The sequence below is a fragment of the Protopterus annectens genome, chromosome 1.part2 (assembly GCF_019279795.1).
Source record: "Protopterus annectens isolate FY-2018-M chromosome 1.part2, PAN1.0, whole genome shotgun sequence".
In the NCBI taxonomy this organism is placed as follows: domain Eukaryota; kingdom Metazoa; phylum Chordata; order Ceratodontiformes; family Protopteridae; genus Protopterus; species Protopterus annectens.
The window spans coordinates 961,798,357-961,821,284 of record NC_056727.1 but is presented as its reverse complement, the minus strand read 5'-3'; the positions used below and the strand labels follow the sequence as shown (position 1 = coordinate 961,821,284).

Here is a 22,928-nt window from a genome sequence, read left to right as displayed (position 1 = left end):
TATACTACATGCCAGTAAATGCATATCTGTTTCACATACCTGTTATGTTGTTTCCACTGTAACACAACCCTGAGCCTTGTAAACTTTCTTGAACTTTTTTTATTTATTTTTTACTCTCTCTTTCTCTCTCTCTCTTAGTCACTCCAGTAGAGTGATTGAGCTGGTTTGAATAGATTGCAGCATGCTTTTGTTGGTATTGCACATGATCAGGTGGTGGCCTCTGCACCAGTCAGTGTCCACCAGTTGTTAACTGCATGCAGCCTGCTGTGTAGCACTTCAGATAACCACTGTCATGGCAACCCTTTACTATAAAGTGCTGCCTTCTGTGGGCGTTGTCCCTTCACCTTTACAGTATGGATGACATCCTTCCTGTGTGTGGACATCAGTGTTATAGACAGTAGGTAGCAATACCTCTTACAGTAGAACCTGCAGACACAGGCCAAATCCACATTTGGGTAAGGTTCCAGACCTACAGACAGTGTGAGTAGTGTTGTTGTGTGCAATGTATCTTGCTGTTCTTACAGGGTTTGTGTGTACATGGTACTTTTTCATGGAATGTTGTCTGTCTGCTTAGCTATCAACTGTGGGCATATCCGCATGATACCAGGGGGATTGGCTGTTAGGTTTTGTCTGTGCACCACACAGGTATTGTCCCAGATATATCTTTGGCATTCTGTCTGTTGAGTGCTGTCAGTACATGGCTACATCCATTTATATTTCAATGTCATATCCCTGCATAAAGGTATGCTGCAACAAATCCTGTACCACCAGCAATTTCCAGGGTGTGTAACAGCAATAATGAAAATATAGCCCTATGTTCCTGCCTCTGTCCTCCACATATATGCCAGTCTTTGTCCTGCTGTGGTGCAGGAAGGGTTGTTAGGTAATGGCCTATCATTATTTACCACTAGCATTACTGCTATTATCCCAGTCATGTCATGGACTCCCACACCAACTGTTGGGCCAGGTCCATATATATGGGGGCAACAGCTGAAGAGTATATATGTGCCGTTGTACATTCCAGAGGTAAGTGTGTGGTACACAGTGTTCCTTGGCCTTGTACATCCTTTAATGGGGGGGTTCTAGGCCATTAACCTAGGCTGTGACACCTTTTCAGAGATATAACTGTTAAGATGAGGGTCATTCAGTGTGATAGTGAGATGTTAGATTAAGCAATGTTATGTACAAGATACTGTGACATTAACACAAGTGCTACTTTTCCCCCTAGGGCTTGACTACAGGGTGTAATTGGAGGCTGCTGAACTAGATCTGTAATTGTTGATTGTTACGTATCCTGAAGGCAAATCCTGTTTCTACTGTTGTACTAATTGAAGGCCTTGGCCTGGACAGCATAGTATGGTATATATACACATTGCTTACATCTACTGTTTTGTGTGGGCCTTGCATTCATCACTGATTACATATTTCAAACCTTATGTGGTGTAATTACTGGCAGACAATATTGTATAGTACACACATAAAGGTTATCTGTGTATGCATACCTGTATGTCGTGTCATGTCCTTTGAATTGTGGGTGGGTATATGTTTAATGTCAGTATTCTCATTTGTGGGAATGGTTGTCACACTACACATTTCACAGGTGCCAGTTGAAGGGCTTGTGGCTGAGGGATATACTTTGCACCCAGTACTTTCACACTACTTCTACATATGTATGGCTACTGATACCTTTTGTGCGTGTATATGTGTATGTACCTATATATATCTCATATGGCTATATCTATCTATATATCTATATATATCTATATATATCTATATCTATATATATATATATATATATATATATATATATATATATATATATATAGATATATACATCTGTATATATATATATATATATACACATATATATACATACATATGAACATATGTACGTATCTGTATGCCATTGATGTTATATGATTATTTGTGAGTCATACATTAATATATATATCTACATATAGCTGTCTGTCTGTCTACATTTACAGATATATATCTGTCCATTTGTCCATGCATGGTCGGCTCATATTTTGGCCTGTTCCTCATTCACTTGGCAATTGTCATGGATGATCGCAGCATTGAAGTCAGTAACTAGCGGCAACACTTTTGTGTTTCAGACTTCATCTCCTTCTACATATGTGTTCTAATACATATAACTGTGTAACTAGCAACATTTTAAGTGTATCAGAACGTTGGTTGACATATATCTCTATTTGCACCCACAGTGTGTTATACTTTGCCCAGACTTCTTGCATTAACAGGTTATGTGGTGTGATAATAATACATTTCCTGTACTGTTGACCGATTGTGCAGCGTGATATGTTTGTGAACACTTCAGGTTATGTATAGCTGCCATGGTTAGTGGTGAATGACTTTGTGTATGGAGTGCAGGGTTTCAGGTTTGAGCTTTGCAGAGGCAGTTTATTTTGTTGCTGGGCAGAACAAGAGATGTTGGCTACAGAGTGATTAAGGCACTTTTAAGCAGTTGCAAGTGGGTTTGCATGAGGTTGCGTGATGGTAAGCATTGCCAACCACTGCATATGTTTTCTTACAGTCAGTTAGCTTCAAATTTCTCAACTTGTGTAGGCATAGCTTACCCCCATGCAAACCCACGCAAACCCGCTTAACGGTGCCTACTGCTGCTTACCCCAGCGCTAATTCCTTTAAAAGAAAAAAAGGGGGTTGATAGGACAGTGGTGAAAAATGGGGCACAAAGAGGGAAAGACAGTAGGGAAAATAGCTAGGCATGTGTTAGGCATGTGCAGGAAGGGTACAGGAAAGGTCCATAGCTGTCCATTTCTTCTACAGCAACAGCTGTGCATATACACTATATTTGCAGGTACATTTGGACCCTCAAACCCCTGGGAGAGGGGTGAGGATGACATATATTCATTGTGATGCCAATTAAACCAGATTACATGTGTCCAGTGGACACGTGCGAAATGGACAGCTATGTGTGGGGCATGATTTTTTTGTGGGACCAGATTGCCTTTTTTTTCTTTTTTAGGTGTGAGTGAGATGTTGGGGAGGGGTAGTAGGTATATTTGGGGAGGTAGGTTGAGTAGGTTAACAGACAAGACACACAAGATGCATACAGTGCCAGTATATAACACATGTGAGGGGTAAACACCTTGGAAGGGGCGGGGTGTTTGGAAGTCACAAGCCCATGAGCCCCCAGCTGGAAAAAGTGGGACTGAGGACCACACCCATGGGCAGTCACCACTGCACCTTCATGGCCCCGAAGGTGGCTGTGCTGGGGGCTGTGTAGGAGGGGCAGGCTCACCCTCTAATAGTGCCACTTGGCTCTCAAGCTGGCATAGCCACTCTCACTACACCAGATCGAGCTCCTTACACATCACGGCCCAGACCTGTTGACGGGTAACAGGTTCCCCTCCATGCCCGCTTTGAGGGTGGGGCGAGCCCTATCCCCTGCAGCAGTTCCACCCAAAGGTGGTGCAGGGCCCACGGAGGAGGAGGTCCCAGGCTGGGCCCCAGATGTGCTGGTGCCTGGTGCCTTGGCCAGCTGAGATGGGACAGGTGGGTCCACTGGGACCGGCCTTCCAATACAAGCTGTGTTGTCACAGGTTTATGACAGATATGGGTTAGTAACAGTCAACAGCATTCAGGATTAGTTATAACAGCATGCATAGGTATTCCCATTAACCCAACACACCAGATTTAACACAGTTGCAGAGCAAGCAGAACACATGCATATATGGAACAACAGTGTCCAGTACAGGTGCATGCAGGTTTCATTTATGGCAACAGGCCACCTATATGGGTGTATTTTCACATGGCACATGCATAGAAACAAATGTGAATATTTATACACCATTAGGACATATGTCCCAACAAAAGTGTGGAGTGTACACATACCAGTTGAGGAGTGTCATTGGGTTATTATGCACATATGGTAGGGGTGAGAGAGAGACTTCAGTTAACAACTAATATATCCTTGTAGTTTTCACAACATTCTTAGTCACTGCAGTGGTCTTTCCCTTATGTGTATTATTACACTACACAATGGCCTTATATTGTACACTGGTATGTTTATAAGTTATTATATATGTGACCTGCGTCTTACATACAGGAGTGACAGGCTGTAGGTGTTAATGCAACATATGTTGAGAATTGCTGTCATACACTTTGGGTGAGGTGCTAGAATGCCAGGTTTGTTTCCATATACATTCTCTGACTATGTACACGTTTGGATATCAGTTATGTCATTGACAGCTGCCTAGCATTCTTGGAACATCTTGCTGGATTTTCAGGGAAACAGGGTACCAAGCTGGTGATATGGGCCATTTATCTGGACATGCTGAACAGATTGGAACAGTTGTGGGGTATGAATATGCATAAAACTTGCATTTTTGAACATTCTAGCAAATTCTGTACTGTTGTTGGGTGTAAGTATGCATACAGCTTTCTATCTGAACATTGTATCACAATCTGTACAGTTGTGGGGTATGATTATGCATACAACTTAGTAGCACTCCCAGGATTCAAACTCCTGCTGTGTGTGACAAAATATTATCGCTAACATCACAGCACACTGTGCTATCAGGGAATTGATGTAAAGCTTTCAACTGTTTTCTATCTAAGTTTCCTTAACTTGTACAATATAACTGACCTCCGGGCACTTCCAACATTGTTATGCAGGACTTCATGCCCATTTTATCTGCATATCACGGTGTGGGTGACACTGCTTAAGATACAACATTACTATTTATAGTATGGAACAGATCGCCAAAATATGAGAGAAGCGTAAACAGATGCACTCCAGGGGTTATACCTTTATTCACAGACTATTACACATTTATTCCTACTGGTACAACACTTTCTAAGGCTCTTATATTTATTTGTTATGACAGTACATGCAGACTGATTACTAATCTGCCTCGCAATGCAGCCTTTGCAGCCTAGCATCATGGGCTTGCTGGTTCACAGCCCACTCAACTGCAGCTGTCAGAGAAATGCAGTGATATTTAGCCATACCTATCCACAGTATACACAAGCTACTTAGTAGAATGAGTACTTACTCAGTTTGCAAATGATTTGTTCTAGATATGTTCTATGTTTAGAAAAAAATATTGTTTGCTGCTTAGAGGTGTTACAGATAAAAAGTTGTCTTGAGATTTAACAAAATCTGGAATATAAATAAGGCTACGAGTCAAAACAGATTTTTTTGTGAAAGAAGAAATAAGTAGGATTGGAATATTTTACACCATAATTTTGGTACAGGGTTATTCATGTTTTTTTCTGTTGTTTTCATCTACTTCTGGAAAATTGAGTTGTAATTGTATATTTTAATTTGATAATTTTAATAAAAAATATTTCTACAGTTTTTAAAGAAACAGACTTTATTAACATTCACCTTTAAAAAACAAACAATTTTAAAATAAGGACAAAAAGTATCAAAAGACAAGACAAAGATCACATAAATACTTCTTTGCCTTACAGTGTTATGGAATGCTGGAATGAGAGTCATACCTCCTCATCAAAGATATTTATATCGCGTGCAGTTTGGTAGGGAAAATGTAGAAAACCACTTTCAGCAATTTCAACAAAAAGGATTTTACGGGGAGAAAGCCCCACCATTGACTCATATGGAGAGGGACCCCACAAACTCCATACCCCATAACTTATATATACCAACTCTGAGGCAGAAGTGTAACTAGATATCCTTGTGCCTGTTGTTGTCTCTTATTTGTGGGTGCCCCCATCAACTTTAACTTGAGGAGCAAAAAAAATAAATAAATAAAAGTCTGCTAAGTACAAATGATGGACTACAGACCAATCACAATCTTCCAATTATGCTTCCTGACACCCCTCACCCTCTCCTAGGTATGCCACTGTTCTGAGGTTGTATAAAGTACAAAGTCAAAGACTGTCAAAGGTTTTTTTGGGAGGGGCGGTTAGTTTTATTGTACCAAATGACATTCTGTATAAATGCCTTCAGTAGATTGACTGTAACTGACTGGGAAAGGTGGAACCATTGTTAAATTACACATCATTGTTTGTGTACCAAAACTGTAACCGTTTCCCTTTATCCAGGCTGATACCCACTTTTAAATTTCATCCTTTATACTGTTAGATTATTTTCTGCACTGCTAAAACCCATGTGGTCAATTTATTTGTTAGTTTTAATTTACCCTTCTCCCTGACCACTTCCAGTTCTTGCAAGTAAACCTTCATCAATTTTTTACTTCATCCCCTGAGGGTACCTCTTTGTCATGGCCTTCTTGCTTACTAGCATAAGCACACTCAGGAGTGCCTAATACAAACATTCTTCCACTCATATCCTATGTAGTGGCATCATAAAGAGTTATGGGTTCAGACTCAGACCCCCTTCCTACACCCTTTCCTTAATGTCTTTTTTAAATGTATTCAGCTTTGACAGGTCAAAAATACTCAGAAAACCCAATCACCCATATCTCCATCTTCACATCTACAACAGCTGATAATTACATGTGGTACACCCTGTATGACTGGAGGGGGCATGGTGATTGAATGAAAAAGAGTATATAAGTACATAAGCACTCAGGTCACTTATGACCATGTCTGGTTGATGATGAGTGTCACTTAAAACATATGAAACGAGAATATCTTTTTTGTTAAATACTGTTACACTTTTTTGCATTTAGCGTGAGGCTCAGTGCACCAGTTATGTGCATATTTCAGCCTTTTTTGAGCAGTTTAGTATTAATGGATGAGCAGATAACAGTGCACAGCCTGCAGTCATCAGCAAACTTGGCCAGTCACAATTGGCTTAGATGTTTGTAAACTAAATGCCAAACAGAAGAGGGCCAATACTAATCTCTGTGGTATCCCACTAGTTACAATTTTACATTCAGAGAGGCCACAAACAACTTTCAGTACTTGGGTCTGTTAGACAGCTAGTTTTCAATCCTGCACACACTGCAGGGGTTACATTAAGTTTGTCTAATTTTTCAATAATACCGGCAGGGGGATATTGTCAAAGTCATTAGCTAGGTCAAGATATTTATTTTGCATAGACTGACCACCGATCACTGCCTCTGTAACCTTTTCAAAGATGTTTACCAGGTTCAGGAGATAGAAGCTGCCCTTCACAAAATCAAACTGTTGGGGGTGGATCAGTTAAGTTACCTATACCTGCATAAAAAAGTTCTGCTTTGATACACTCCAAGGCTTTGCATACAGGGCTGGTAAGGATAATGGGATTATAATTACCTTGGTATGTAGAGATGCCATCCTTGTGTAAAGGAGTCACAGTGGCTGTTCTTCAAGCATAAAGTGGAAACCCTGTGGATAGGTTGAAGGTGAGCAGTTGACTTGGGTGGTGCATACTTAACACTGATGAGAATGCAACCTGGTATATTATATGGTCACATTGAAATAATATGCTTAGCATTTGACAGGAATTCTAAGACTTATTCCAGTGTGATTACAGGGGAAACTAAATTTTCGGAGATAGTGGGTGCAACATTATGGGTAGGTGGGGAACAGTTAGTATTACATTTGTAGCAACCTCAATTTCATAGTCTGCTTTACATGTTCTAATAGTGCTCTTTAGTTCATTACTGGCACATTCCAGTGTGGTCATAAGGTAGGGGATGGGAATTTCTAACAATTTTTCATTATTTTCCATCCTTTGTTATACATTTACTAATATGGGAGTTCTACCTTAAAGGATTTTTCTTTGATTAACCATCATATTTACAGTGGACAGATACAGATTGTTTTCTATGCAGCTATTTAGATGCAGGTAAAAATTAGGGGTGAATGTGGCAGTCATCTCAGGTGGGTCCATTCATGTGGCTTACTGGGAGTTTGTATTAGCCTGAATATCCTTCTTTTTCAGTGTACATATCACTTTTAACTGAATGGCTCAGGTATATTTTTTAGAATCTAGGGTGCCTAAGCCTCTCATATGTGCTGGGAGGGTTAGGATATCCTAGGTTAGGCAGGGCTTCTTCCCATCTCACATTAAGTCTTGAGGTAACTTCTATACCTTCCTTAAATATGTTTAAGCTCAAACAAAGACAGTCTCTGCTGAGCATATTTTAACAGGGGTACTACACACAACCTGACTGCTTTTAGCCTTTCTATAAAGTCTAGCAAGATTAACTTTCATTTGTAAAGATATGAATAATAGCAAATTATCAAAACTTAGTGAAACTGACTCCTGCACAGAGTCAGGAAGACTGTCAAATATTGTAGATCCCCCTCACATATATGAGTATCTCCTAAAATGTGAATTGAAGGGTCATAATTCACCCATATAACCTTTTTTTCCTCTTGTTTATCATGTATTCTGAAAGTAATTCCTGAAAACATTGCCAATACTAGAATCAGGTGCACAACATAGGCTCATAGGTAGGTACTAGTCTATTGGCCCAAGGGCCTACGTAAGCCTAGCCAGCAAGGTACCATAACTTATGCCACCCAAGAAAGTTATTTTTCTGTGCCACTGTCCAGCAGAGACACAGAAGTGATCCCCGGGGTGTATTTCCTATTTCCCATCCACTCATCAAGATTTTTCTTGAAGAGTGCTAATGAAGAACTTTGCTTGACATAGATGGGTAGCTTGTTCCAGAGTATAGGAAGTCTCTGGGACAGGAATCTATCCCTCCAGTGTGTCCTGTTTATTGTGGTGACAAGGTTTAGGTCCCTAGAGCGTATAGCTTGGAGGGATTGGGATTTCTTTAGGTGTAGCATGTCCAACAGCTCTGGGTTTGACATAGCTTTATATGTTAGGCAGAGATCACCTCTGAGTAGGCGATATGCTACGGAGTAAAGCTGGAGTTTTTTGAGGCGGTCAGTGTAGGGCATTTGTTTGAGGCCAGTAATCCTCTTTGTGAGGTACTTCTGTGGCCTTTACAGCTGCTGCAAGTGTCTTGTGAGGTACATTTCAAAAGGGGTGTTGTACTCTATAATGAGTCTAATAAGTGATGAGTAGAGCGGAACAATGACCTCTTTTTTTCCTGGATGAGAACCCTTTTATGATGAGGTGTGCCACGTAGAAGGACTTCCTGACTACTGTGGCGATGTGACTATCAAAGGAGTGACTACTGTCCACCTGGGTCCCAGGTCTCTTATCATGCATTCAGTGTTAAGTAGATTGCTGCCTATGTGGTAGTTCATGGGTACAGAGTTTTTACCAAAGGGGATGACACTGCACTTTTTGGCATTGAGCTTGAGGCCATGGCTCTGACACCAGGCATCTGTCTCAGTGAGGCCCTTCTGTAGGATGTCCACATCATTTGGGGACTTGACTATGGCTCCTAGTTTGCAGTCATCTGCGAACTTTATCAGCCAGAAGCCTTCTGTGTTAGCCTGTACTTCAGAGAAATAGATACCAAACAGGAGAGGTCCCAAAACGGAACCCTGTGGTACTCCACTTGTCACTGCCTTGAGGTCAGATTTGGAGTCTGCAACTTTTACATTGTGGGTTCTGTCAGTGAGCCAGTTGGCAACCCATCTTGTGACGTAGGGAATTAAACCTAGTTTGGTGAGTTTAGCTATAATTCCAGAATGGGGAATGGTGTTGAAAGCCTTGGCGAGGTCAAGATAGGCTGTGTGAACCACCTTACCCTCATCCACGGCTTTGGTGACTGCATCAAAGAAGTTGATCAGGTTCAGGAGGCATGATCTGCCTTTCACAAACCCGAACTGGGTGGGATCCAGAGTTTGGAGGTTACCAATGTCTTTGTTTATGAGTTCCATGATGATATGTTCCATGGCCTTGCAGACCAGGCTCGTCAGGCTAATAGGTCGATAGTTCCCGGGATCAGTGGTGGCTCCCGCTTTGTGGAGTGGGATAACTGTTGCTGTGTGCCATTCAGTGGGCACAAAGCCTGATGTGAGGCTATGATTGAACATGGTGCTTAAGTGGGGAGCCAGTTTGTTCTGAAGTTCATGTAAAACGCAGCCTGGGATGTTGTCCGGTCCCATGGATGCTGTGTTTTTGGCTTTAGAGAGTGCAGCTTTTACCTGAATAGTTGTGATTACAGGGACTCTGCATTCTTACTGTATAGATATGGGCCCTTTAGGGGGTGAGAGGGGGGCAAAGTTAGCACTGAACCAATCTGCCAGGATGTTGGCAATATCAGTTGGTTCTGCAATTTTCGTGCCTTTGTGCTGTAACTCAGAGCAGATCTTGGTGTTGCCGTCTAGATGCTTGACATAGCTATAGAATGCTTTGTGGTTGTCCTTGGATATTGTGGTGATTTTGTTTTCGTAGTTAGCTTTGGAGGATCTTATAAGGGATCTCAGCTTCTTACTGAGGCTGACCAGGGAGCTCCTCCACTCATGGAATTTTACTCTCTTTTGCAACAGTTTCTTCCTTCTGTTGTACAGTTTGTTTATGGCAGGGGACCACCAGATTGGCTTCCTTTTTTTGGAGGATAGCATCTTGGTTCTGTTTGGGATAGCACGATCCATGCACTCGTGTAAGTGCTTATAAAGTGCATTTGTGTAGGATTCAGCAGTTGTAACTGTATTGTCCATCTGCATGGGTGTCATGAAGTTCACCACTTCTGTCTTAAGAAGCATGAAGTTGGCTTTGGAGAAATTTTTTACTGTGGTTTCCTTAATGGGGGGTGGGGACGGGATGTGGATATCAAGGGTGATAAGCTTATGGTTGGATTGGACCAACGAGGAGTTGACTTCAGGTGTGGAACACCGGTCACTCATGTTGGTAATGGCTAGGTCTAAAATATTGTTTCCCCTGGTGGGAGTGTGGATAAGTTGATCTAGGGCATTGGAGTTTATGAATTCCAGAAAGCATTGAGGTAAGGAGTTTTCCCAGTTAATGGTGGAGTAGTTGAAGTCACCCATTATTAGGGTGTTTGGTTGAACCCTAATATTTTCCAGTACATCAAGAAAAGAGGAATGGGAATCCTGGGGCATGGTGGGGGATCTGTAGCAAGCTACAATTTGGATTGCAGTTTTGCCCAGAGTTAGTTGCACTTGGGTAACCTCGGATGCATTATGCTGAGCAACTAGCCTGGAGGTGTGGATATCCTTAATGAATATGGACACACCTCCGCCTTTGGTGTTTCGGTCCAGGTTACATGGCCGAAACGTGTGGTATAAGTTATAGCCTGGTAGTGCAGAGGTGCTCTCTGGAGCCTTGAACCATGTCTCAGTCACTGCACAGATATCGATGTTCTCCATTTTAAGGAGTGCCTCGAGTGAGTGCATTTTGAGATTTAGACTTCTAGCATTGAGTAGCATTACATTCAGTTTTTATTTGCCTGTTCCTGTTATGGTGGTGAATTTGTTATTTGAACCCTGCCTAAAAAAGGCACTATAGGGGCAGTAAGAGCCTTAGCCAGTATCTGGAATCCCAGGGGTGACAGGTGCAGGCCATTTGTGGCACAGCATCGTGGTCTGTCGACCATGTCATCCCAAGCAGACAGATACTGGATCCCCTTAGAATGACACCAGAAGCTTAACCAATTGTGGAAGTCAATCATTTTGTGCTTGTACTGCGGTATCATTCTGGGCGATGGCAGAATGCTACTCAGTGCTAGGGTCATACCTGCCTGGGCTACAAGATCGGAGAGCTCTTCCATGTCTCTTTTCATTTAGTCCAGGGAGGTACATCTCAGGTCATTCACACCAACATGGACAATGACAGAGTCATATTTTTACTTGGTGTGGAGTGACCTGAGTGCATGGGTTATGTGGCGGATCCTGGCACCCGACAGGCAGCTGACAGTAACCTTCTCCTTGTCTAGCCTGGTGAGTGGGACATCAGTGTGCCTGACTATAGAGTCACCTATGACTAGTGTGTTGGGTATGTTGGTTTGCCTTATTGGCTGTGGTTGAGTGGCACACTGAGTCTGTGGGCTATGTGTCATTTGGGTTGTGTTGGGGGATGGAGGTTGCTTGCGTTTCTGCTTTGGAGTTCTCTGTTGCTTAGACAGATTATTATTGAGAGCCTCCTTGAATGTTTTTGTGTTACTGTGTGTGGATTTTGGTGGTGTAGATTTAGTGAGACTATGTGATGAGTGTGGTGTGGTGCAAATGTTTACTTTCTCCTCATGACTGTCAAGTTAAATCTCTCTCATAAAGACATATACAGTTTGTTCCCTCACACCTATATGGTAGTGCATGCATGGTGAGTTACACAATATCTCTGCTAATGTCTCTAGATGTAGCACAAACAGCAAAGGGGACAAGGGGTAACCCTGTATTGTTCCCTTAGGAGGAATTCCTCTCATGACTATGATCCCAATTTAATCATCACCCTAGATAGAGCCCTTATAAATTCCCTGTAATAATTCTATAAGCTACTTTTCGAAAACCCAGATGCCAAAAAGGTATTCTCATCCAACACAATCAAATATCCTTTTTTCATTAGGACTTAAGACCAGCCGCTCCTTTTCCTTCCAATGGGCATCTTCTAAACTTCAGACCAGCAGCTCATTTTCAATTCTGTGAACATCCACTATAAGGGTTGCAATTTTCACTGTGTTTGTAAAAATACATTCTGTTTAATATGAATTCTGCCTGGACTGGTCAGTTAAGGTCAGAATTTGCATGATGATACATTTAGCTAACAGCTGCATGAATATTTTGTAGTCACCATTAAAGATTGATATGACCCTATATGAAGTAGCAAGAGCACTATCTTTTCCTTTGTTTGGATTGTTGTTTTATTTACAGAGGTTCATCTGTCCAGTACTGCCCCTGCTTTTATCATACTATTTATCAATTCTCTAAACTGCTTCCCTTCTGTTGTGTGATATGTCATGAGGCCATTAACCTCCACCTGTGATAGCAACACATGCTGAAGGGATCTCAAGTTAACATCTCATCCAAAGGATGACATCTTAGGAGCAGAGTCCCCTCAGTACTGCAGTGAAGTTTCAGCACCAGAACATAAATGTAACCATGGGAGAGTGAGGACAGGCACCACAGCTTCTGATCATGCCAGTATCAGAGGTATGTGAGCATCCTGCTCAGAGAGTGACACTGCTGGCACACTAATGACACGAGAAAAAAAGCATGAGCAGGTAGATGTGCTGGGTACAAGCAATGTAGGTTCATTCATTGAGTGAGGGTGTCACAGGATCTTCATCATTTAATCACTACTGCTGCAGCCTTAGCTATACGGATTACATCCTGCACAGCGTGTAACAGCCGGGCAGCTTCCCGATCTTAAGGGCATGTTGCATGCACTCAAGCTCTTGGCAGCTTGAGAAGAGCTGAATAAATTCAATGGTTTGGGGTCCAGCTCTTCAGAGCTTTCCTGACACAGAAGAGAGTTCATTTTTCTAGATTTCAGGGATTGTAGTTGGTTAGCACTTGTCCATTGCTGGGGAGATTAGTTCCTTACAGGGAGGAAAATTCAACGTTTATAATTTTTAACAGAAAATTATTGTGAAATTAATTATTTTAAAAAAGGTGTCTTATTGGACTGTTGCTTGAGTATCAATCACGTTATACAGTGAAGTGTGATATTACTTTTGTGGAAAAAGAACAGTTGTTAAAGCTATGCAGTTTCTTTGCTTTTCTATTGAAAACTTTTGTTAAACATATTTTGAAGGCTCAGGTAAGTGTTTGTGGTGGGAAAAACTACTTTTTTATTACTTACCTGTTTTACCAACAGTTGAGATCAATCTTACCCAGACTTTGGGCTTCATTTTTTGCTTTACTATGGGACAGCTCACCAGTTCTCCAGTTCTTCCTTCTTCCAGACACAAAAAGAAGAACCATTCCAGACAGCCTTTGCCATTTAGCAGAACACAAAGTTGCCTTGGCTGCAGATGGCTGACTCTACTGTGACCATTTCTACTTCCTTTGACTATTCATCTTATACCTTGGCACCCTCTAGTGTAGTACCTCTTCAGCTATCAAGGACCAAGCGTTAGACATGTCCTCTGTGGCTGCTGGAGTGCCCTTGGCAGACAAGGGAGAACTGCTCTTGTTTGTCTAGGAGGAGGGAGCAGGGAGTGCCACTCTGCCTAGCCAGACTGGGACATCTGTCTGCCTAGCCCAAGGGGTGATTTGTCTGATAGGAGTCGGTCTACTTCTACTGGAATTTCTGTTAAAAAGAAGCAGAAAGTCAAACATTTCTCTTTCTCTTTCTCCTTTACTTTTGACATGAATGATTTATCGGTCTTAGTTTGGGGCTTAGTTCACTTTCTTGACCCTTTTAATTCTATTGTTACTGGTAAGAGGAAAAGGTGTTTTTCATTTTCTGGAGATTTCCAGTACATTGAACTGGGAAATGATTGTGACGGGGAAACTTTTGCTTTCTCTCCTCATATGACTGCTTTTGACCCGAGTGTTTCTTCTGATAGTCATGTAGAGGAATTTGCTTTTTCTGAAACTATATCCAGAATGAACCAGCTGTTTCAATGTGAATACAATAATATTGCACTCTCCTTGAAAAATATTATGATTTATTACAACTGGAATTTCCTGATCCAAGTCATTCTCCTCTTCTTCTAGCAGTGTAGGATGTTTTATTATAGCTTATAACTGAAGATTTTTAAGGACTCTTCAAAAATCATTTTGGTAACTCCCTTCTGACCCAACAGTGGTTCTCCTTTCATGTAGAAATAGCCAAGGGCAATTACCATAAGCTTCCTCATGGAATGGCTCTACTCACACAAGAAAAGGGTCTGTTTGATACATCTCAGCTTGAAACAACTTTAGCTAACTGCTAGGATAATAGAGTTGTAATACCTTTTAGGCACTTGCTTTCTAAGGACATGCAGCAGATATGAATGGAGGAAAAGAAACCTGCTACTAACAAATCATATATTATTGAATGAATAACATTTTTTAGTTGGGGTGCCAAGGGAAAAACCAGGGAGATTTTAATACTAGTGTTTCACTGGTCCTACAATATATGTATGCACTATTATCCTCTGGAGTTTCTTACTCCTCTGTTAAAGTTAATTTGTCAGCCATTTCAGCATGTCTGCAAATGGATCCTCCCTTTTCAATGCATTACCATGTTAAAATGTTTTTAAAGGGGTTCTGCATACCCAGCTTCCTAGAAAACAGGTGTTTTCCTATTGGAATCTCAACTTTATTTTGGTAAAACTAACTCTTGCTCCATTTGACCCATTCCATCAGGCTGACATGAGGTTTTTAACATGGAAAACAGTTTTACTGACTGCTCTGACTTCTACAAGAAGAGTGCCTGAGTTGCAAGCTCTTATGCCTATCTCATTCTCCACAAAGATTTTTTTGAGAACTAATCCTTGTTTTATGCATAAAGTGCTATCTGAGTTTGCTTTGAGCCAAGCTATCCATTTCTGTTTTTTCCAGAATCTTAAAATGAAGGAGAAAGGATTTTTCATAATCTGAATGAACAGACAGCTCAGATATTATCTCTTTTTGATAAATAGTTTTATTTTCACTACTGTTACAATTGATGTAGTCCTCATGCATTCTGCATCATTTTATATGTTGGCAGCTGAGCCTTTATTTACCATCAATATATTCTTTCTTCCACCCCTCCCTTTACCCACTACAAGTTAGACATCAACACAAAACTGGTGTTCACTCTTATACTTTAACTTTATGATGAATAATAATTAATAAAGGCAACTCTTTACTGTAATCAGATCTTATTTGTTGGAAAACATTTACATTTATAAGATTGTATGATTGATCGATGTTTACAATCCTTTGTAAATCTACAAAAAAACACCATACTATAACTATTTACACTTGGTGGTGTAAACATTGGCTCTAGATGATAGTCACTGTTGAAGTGACACTCCAACCCCATATGCAAGAATGGGAAAGAGGGTTTGTGGATGTATGGATGGATAACTATTTACAATAACTAATCATTATACGATAAACTGCTGGAGTGTATTGTATGTAAAGCATAATAAATAATCTGGCTTCAGTGATTAGGGAGCTATATTTCATTCTTACTGAATTCAGAAAAACGAGAAATTGAGGTAACTAATTTTCTGTCTGTAAGATAAGAGGTATGTTCCCTGTTACACTGCTTCAAGATATGTTAACCATGGTAACCATCTACTATTAAATCTTTGCTTTTTCCCTTCTAATACTTTCTCTTCTTCTTTTTTTCTGATTTCTTCTCTCAATTTAATAAATTGCACCATTCAGGTCTCTGTGCTTGTTTAATTGTTGATTTTTTGGTTACCAGTATTACAATCACTAATAACTCCTTTTGGTTAGCTGAGAGATCTGAGTCCAGCCAGTAACCCAACATATAATTTTCTACTTTCATATCTATCTTACTCTCAGTAATACCCTTTTCTATTGCCTCTATGGTTTCTTTTGCCCAGGTATGTCCCTCACATGCCCAAAAAATGCATTCCCAATCTCTTACACAGTTTGTTGAACATCTCCAGCAGTGCATAGACTGCATAGAGAACATTATTACTAGCTTCACTGGGACATAAAAATATTTATGCAAGCACTTCCATGCAAATATTCAAAACTTACACAACCTTAAGGCCTTTCCAGGAATTACGCATATCTCCTTCCATTATTGTTCTGTCAACTCAATTTTGAATATATTATCTCATTCTTTCCTTATTTTTTTCTGCATCTTGACTTTCACCATCCTTCATTTTCTGATATAAATAATATTTAAACTTTTTTCATTCTCTTTCCTGTCATACTTTGTTGTCTAGTTTATTACTGCAGGTAATGTGATTGCATCTGTCTTCAAGTAACATGTTCACTGAAGCTCATGCACTAAGTCCTGGTAATAGCACCCCAGTCCCTGTGATAACATTAGTTTCAATCTTATATCTTCCCATTCAAGTGTTTTCCCAGTCTCAATCATCTGTTTCCAATACTTTAATTTCATCCTTCTCTGGCACCATTTGAGCTCAGATATTATCATGACAGAATTAAAACCTTCAGAAACCCTGATTAATTACTCATTTCTTATGAAGGTAAGAAAAAAGGACTACGTGTGTCAAAGCAGTTTCCAGATAGTTGTCACATGCTATTACCTTTTGTTATTAACAAGTTCATTTGAGGCAGAATCAAGGCACACTCTACCATAGCCTTGGCTTCCTTAATGGATTTTTGGAAAGGGATGGACTTTAGAAGTATTCTAGAAATAGCAGCTTGGTTCCCTATGCATGCTTTGGACATGTTTCACTTAAAGAAATCCAAATCCCTCAGAGCCACATGCTCCAGGGATCTAAACATTGTCATCACAATGAACAAAACATGCTGGAGGGATAGGTTCCTGACCCAGAGACTCCCCATACTGTGGAATAGACTGCCCATACATGTCAAGCAGAGCACCTCCTTAGCCCTCTTTAAAAGGAACCTTGATGACTGGATGGGAGATTGGAAATTCACTCCGGGGATCATGTCAGTTGCCCTGCTAGACAGGGGTCCATGGAAGTAAATAGTGTGGGAAGAAATATCCAGGGAATTGTTAGCTTGTATAGGCCCTAGGGCTGATAGCCTAGTACCAACCTATGAACCTAAACACTACAGGCTAGATTCCTTTTCCAGGTCTAGAGCAGGCTTTGCTAAGACCATTCTCCAGAGACTCCTGGAACCTCATCCTTTTTCCTTCCAATAAGTATAAGGTATGGTAATCTACCCATATAACCAAGGCTACTGCAGCAATGATCAAATGATGAGCATAGTACAGTTCTGTAAGTAAAATTATCATAACAGTATTTGTTTGAATAATCACTGTTGCATTAGCTGCATCCTCACTACATTCCCCTTATTTTTTATATCTTTTGTTGCCAGGATGAGGACTTTGATTTTTATTTGCATAGTGTTGACCCTTTTCTGGGCTCTAGCATTCCTCTCTCAGTTGGCCTGAAAGCCTCCAAACCACTGATTTTCTTTAGCTCTTCTCCAGCTGCCAGTGCTTTGGGCATGTGGAAGGTGCACTTAATCTCTGGAAGCTGGCTGGCTGTTATGTCTTCTACAAGATGTAACCCATAGAGCTAAGGTTTCTACAGCAGTGATTATTCAATCATCTACTGTTATGCTAAATTTACTTACACAATTGTACTATCTATGTTTTAATACCATACTCCTACCTGTTTTGACAGTCATGACTGTCAGAGGTCCTCTCTCATGCAATCAGTCCATCCCTTAGCAGGATGTCCTTGTTTCTTCTTGCCTTCTTCCCATCTCTTCCAAATCTTTTTCACTAAATCATTTTTTGCTTTCCTATACTTATGCCTGAATCACCGTAATCTGTTCTCTTTGACCTTTTATGCAATTGGAGCTATTTTGTCTTCTGCTATGACGTCATGTTCAGTGTTCAGTGTTTGTTGCTTTCAGTCTCAGAGCCATTGAATGGCTTTCCATGAGTTTGCTACAAACTGCAGAAAACCAAAATTCAAAGTCTCTGTTCCATTCATTCACTGCACTTTTGAATAATTCCACACTTGTAGCTCTCCTAATATATGTTGGCAGTCGTTTCCATTTTTTTATTATTGATTTTTTGGTTATCAATATTACAATCACTAATGACTCATTTTGGTTAGCTGACAGATCTGATCTATCATGAAATGATTTTCCTCCCAGAATAGTATTACATATTGAATTATACAATAACAGACTATTGTTTCTGGTCCTCTTGAATGTATCTTAAACTGAATCCCTAAAGTTGCAAAAAAAGTATCATTAGTCATATACTTATCGATTAAGATCAAATCTCCTGTAAGTAATCTGTAAACAAATGAGTGCCGGGAGAATTTCTTGCCTCTCCCCATAGCTTAAATGTATGACATGCTTTATTTGCCTTGTAAAAACACTCTATCCTTTCCAGCTTATATAACTGGGAACAATTATAAATACATGCTGCCACACAATACTCCAGAATAGGCCTTACTCCTAACTACACTTCTCAGAATATCTTTTACAGCGAGCTAATACTTCCTAATTGTGAGTTAGATGTTCCTTTCATAATTAACCCTATTGTCATAATTTCTTTTCTGTCCCACAGTATGAATCCTATCATCTGTCACAGGCACTTCAAGTTTATAACCTCCAGCTTCTTCATCTGTTCTGCCTTCACTGCCCAGGTTTCTGTACCACACAGTAGTACTGGTCACATCACTGTTTTGTACACCTTACATTTCATCTTCATTGGCATTCTTCTGTCATACACTAGCCCTGGCACCCTCTGCCACTTTTGTTTCTAGTATTGACCTCCTCAGTCATCCCTCCCAGATACGTGCAGCTGTTAATCTGTTTCACTATTTTCCCTTATATCTCATGCTTCAAGTTCTTCTGATTTCCCCTATTTGCTGCCATGTCACCTGTCTTGTCTGTACTCAGTTTCATCCCATGTTGCTTCAGTTTTGCATTGCACTCCACAATCCTTTGCTAAAGTTCTTGCTCAGAGTCTGCCTATAATGTCATATCATGTGCATACAGCAGCTTTGTCAAGCTATCCCCTCACCTATTTGGTAATATAGTCCATCAGTATTAATAGCAGTGGGCTCAGAGCTGAACTCTGATGCATCCGCACACCCTCTAGGAACCCACATGCGAGTCCAAACACTGTTTATTCTTGTGTCACTAAGTCATTGTACATAGTCTGTACTATTTCTATCAGTGTTTCTAGGACTTCAGATCATCACAGAAATCTCAAAATTGGCTTTCTTGGGGCCTTGTCATATGTTTTTTCCAAGACTAGGAATGCCCCATCGGATTCTTTCCTCATTTCTCCACTATCTGCCTCACTGTAACCATCAAGTTGATTGTGCTGCATCTTGATCTGAATACAAACTGCTCATTTCTCATCTTGCTTTCTATTGCTCTGTGTATTCATTTATCAATTCCCCTCTCCAACATTTTCATGCAGTGTGACGGGAGATTGATGTGGATAGACTGCTCACAGTTGTGAATGTCCCCTTTGTTATTGTGCACTGACATTAGAATGCTTATTTTCCCATAATCTGAGATAAACCTTTCTGTCCATACTGCTTTGAATACCCTCAGGAGCCATTTCTCCCCTATCTCACTCACCCAGCATCTTGATCATATGTTCTATAGACCTTATCTGAGCCTACTGCTTTCCCTGACTTCATTTTCCTTAATGCTGTTCTTGCTTCATCTAGAGTGGGGTCTTTAATTATATGCAGTGAATGAGACAGTACAGCATCTGTGATATTTTATATATCGTCTGTGTGTGTGTGTGTGTGTGCGTGTGTGTGTGTGTGTGTGTGTGTGTGCGTGTGTGCGTGTGTGTGTGTGTGTGTGTGTGTGTGTGTGTGTGTGTGTGTGTGTGTGTGTGTGTGTGTGTGTGTGTGTGTGTGTGTGTGTGTGTGTGTGTGTGTGTGTGTGTGTGTGTGTGTGTGTGTGTGTGTGTGTGTGTGTGTGTGTGTGTGTGTGTGTGTGTGTGTGTGTGTGTGTGTGTGTGTGTGTGTGTGTGTGTGTGTGTGTGTGTGTGTGTGTGTGTGTGTGTGTGTGTGTGTGTGTGTGTGTGTGTGTGTGTGTGTGTGTGTTTGTGTGTGCGTGTATGCGTGTGCGTGTGTGCGTGTGTGCGTGTGTGTGTGTGTGTGTGTGTGTGTGTGTGCACATGCGTGCGTGTGTGTGTGTGCGTGTTATTCGTCTGCTAACAGGGCAACCTAACTAGGTCCAGAACCCAATTTAAACAAGTTGGTTACAGGAGCACTGCCTAGGTAAGTAACTTGCTCAGAGCTCAAACTTAAGACTGCAGGCTAAAGCTCACCAGCAGCTCATATTATGAAATCTCTGCATTATCCAGTTCCGGAGGCCTAGTTACAACTGAAATAGCAAATACATGCTGATAATGTCTGTTCATTTATGCTTGACCTATGCTCTTTGAACTTTTTGTTGATTTTTGATAATTTCTGTTGTGTATGTATGTATCAATAGCTTACTCTTAATTAGAATTCAGTCTGATTGTGTAAGTCTACTCATAGTGTCATGTTAAAGTTTGAAGTCAAGCTTCCCTGTTTTGACAGTTCTGAGACTGCAGTATCTCAAAGAATTCTCTTTTCTCTAATTGTGATGTGCCAAGATATTGAAATTAGTATGTATAAAGCGAATGACCGTGGGGGCTTATTGTCCCAAAAACTTACAATGTTCGCTGTTTTCCCTGATATATCACACATTATTGTTTTTAAAAGTGTAGTCCGAATTGAATCTTGACAGCTCTTCATGTATCACAAGTTGTTAGTGGTGGGATGTATCAGGCTGTCCATTTTGAACATGCACCGCCTGTTTATGTTCATGTTTGCTGACAGCACATGACATGCACCAGCATGATGTCTCTTCTTCTCTTTGCCCACAGAAGCCAAGACAGCACATGACATCATTGATCATGCCATGAGCATTATAGGATCCCTGGCTAAAGGGAAGCTATGGAACCCCAAAGCCCCTGAACCCACGGTGAGTCATACCTCTTCTACTGGGAAATGATAAATAGATGGTAAGTAATAACCAAACTCAATGCCACAAAGCAATGTTGCACTGGACAAGGTGATAACTCAGGAAATCATTTGATGACACAATCCCAGATGAATCATTAAGCTATGATTTTGGTGCTTACTTATATCTACAGGTACCCTCATGAATGTTGCTGTACCTCTTCAGAAAATGATGTTAAGCCTGATCATCACCAATAAAAGCTGAGCAAAACATACAATAACAGACTGCATTAAAATAAAATAGCAAAAGCCATGAATACTTAAGACTTTTGTTTTTGTTTACTGTTATTTTATGCCATTTTTTTCAGAATTTTTCTAATGTTTCATGGGGATTATGCTGTCTTTGAGCCCCTATTCACATGAATTCACACTCTTACAAAACACAAGACCAATAAGACTTCCATCAGCAGTCTGTGCCATACAAATAAGTGAGTACCATGTTAAGCAAAAAAAAAAAAAGATTTCAGTTAGCAGGCCTATAAAGGACAGTTCCATACACGTGAGTAGGTATCTAGAATTGATAATGTCTTCCTATGTGTTGTAAAATTATAGGTGAGTGTACAGATATATAGCAGAGTTAAATGTCATTGAATTGCAGTACTAATGTATTGTTTCTGTGGATTTAGTGTCAGATGAACACATTATCATGTGCTCCTGCTTAGAGTGTTTTTTCCAGGCATGTATTAGATGGACTCAGTAGTAATATGTTTGTGTTTAGCAGCACCAGCACTGTTATATAACTTCACCGGGCATTTCTTTGTTCTTCCTAATAAACTGTTGATGAATGGTTTTTAAATTACTGCTTGATTCATATTCTGTTATTAATCCAACAAGATGAGTGCATTTTTGTCTGTGCAGAGATTTGCAATGTGGCAGCCAAAGAAAATACTAAAATGCACCTTGCAGTAATAAGTGCTTTTATCTCTTGCAATCTATCTAGGTTATGATACGTAATAGCCATTTTGTCAAGGTCTTGGTGTAGTACATGCAGAATAACTCTTACATTCAATGAATAGTGAGGGGAGCATTACCTTAGTAAGTGTTGTTGTAGGCTGAGCAGCTTATTTTTTACTTTAGGTGAGATTTAAAAGCCATTTATATAGTGAACCATTTTTTAGTGTTGGGGATAAGTTTAGGGATGAAGGATGGAAGAGAATGACTATTATTTACTGTGTCAAAAACTTTAGATAACTTTAGGAAAACCAATCTTGTATATTAGGTACATATTATAAGAAGAAACAAATTGTAAAACAACAAATAGACAAAAAGATACCAAACAAATTACTTCATTATAATCCTGTGGTGGAGTGGAAAATATGTGATAACCCAAGAATATCTTTTAAGAGAGGTAGGAATATGGGGGCATGATTATTCACAGACATTTTAGACACCCTGAAATCAGTTTGGATTTCAATACTGGACTTTATAGGGATACTTATATCTGCGGTGGTGGTGCTGCGGTAGCGTTGTCGCCTCACAGTAAGACGCTGACCGGTTCAACTCTCAGCTAGAGCGTCTTCTGCATGGAGACATGCGTGAATGGGCGTA

General features: G+C 40.4%; 1 protein-coding gene across 1 annotated transcript in view; it reads left to right on the top strand.

Moving 5' to 3' along the window:
• LOC122792425 (protein disulfide-isomerase A6-like) overlaps positions 1–22,928 on the top strand; it is a 907,246-nt gene that overhangs the window by 248,718 nt on the left and 635,600 nt on the right. The window contains exon 5 of the mRNA XM_044060214.1: positions 21,233–21,342. Coding sequence (XP_043916149.1) covers positions 21,233–21,342 — 110 coding nt within the window. The remainder of the gene's footprint in view (positions 1–21,232; positions 21,343–22,928) is intronic.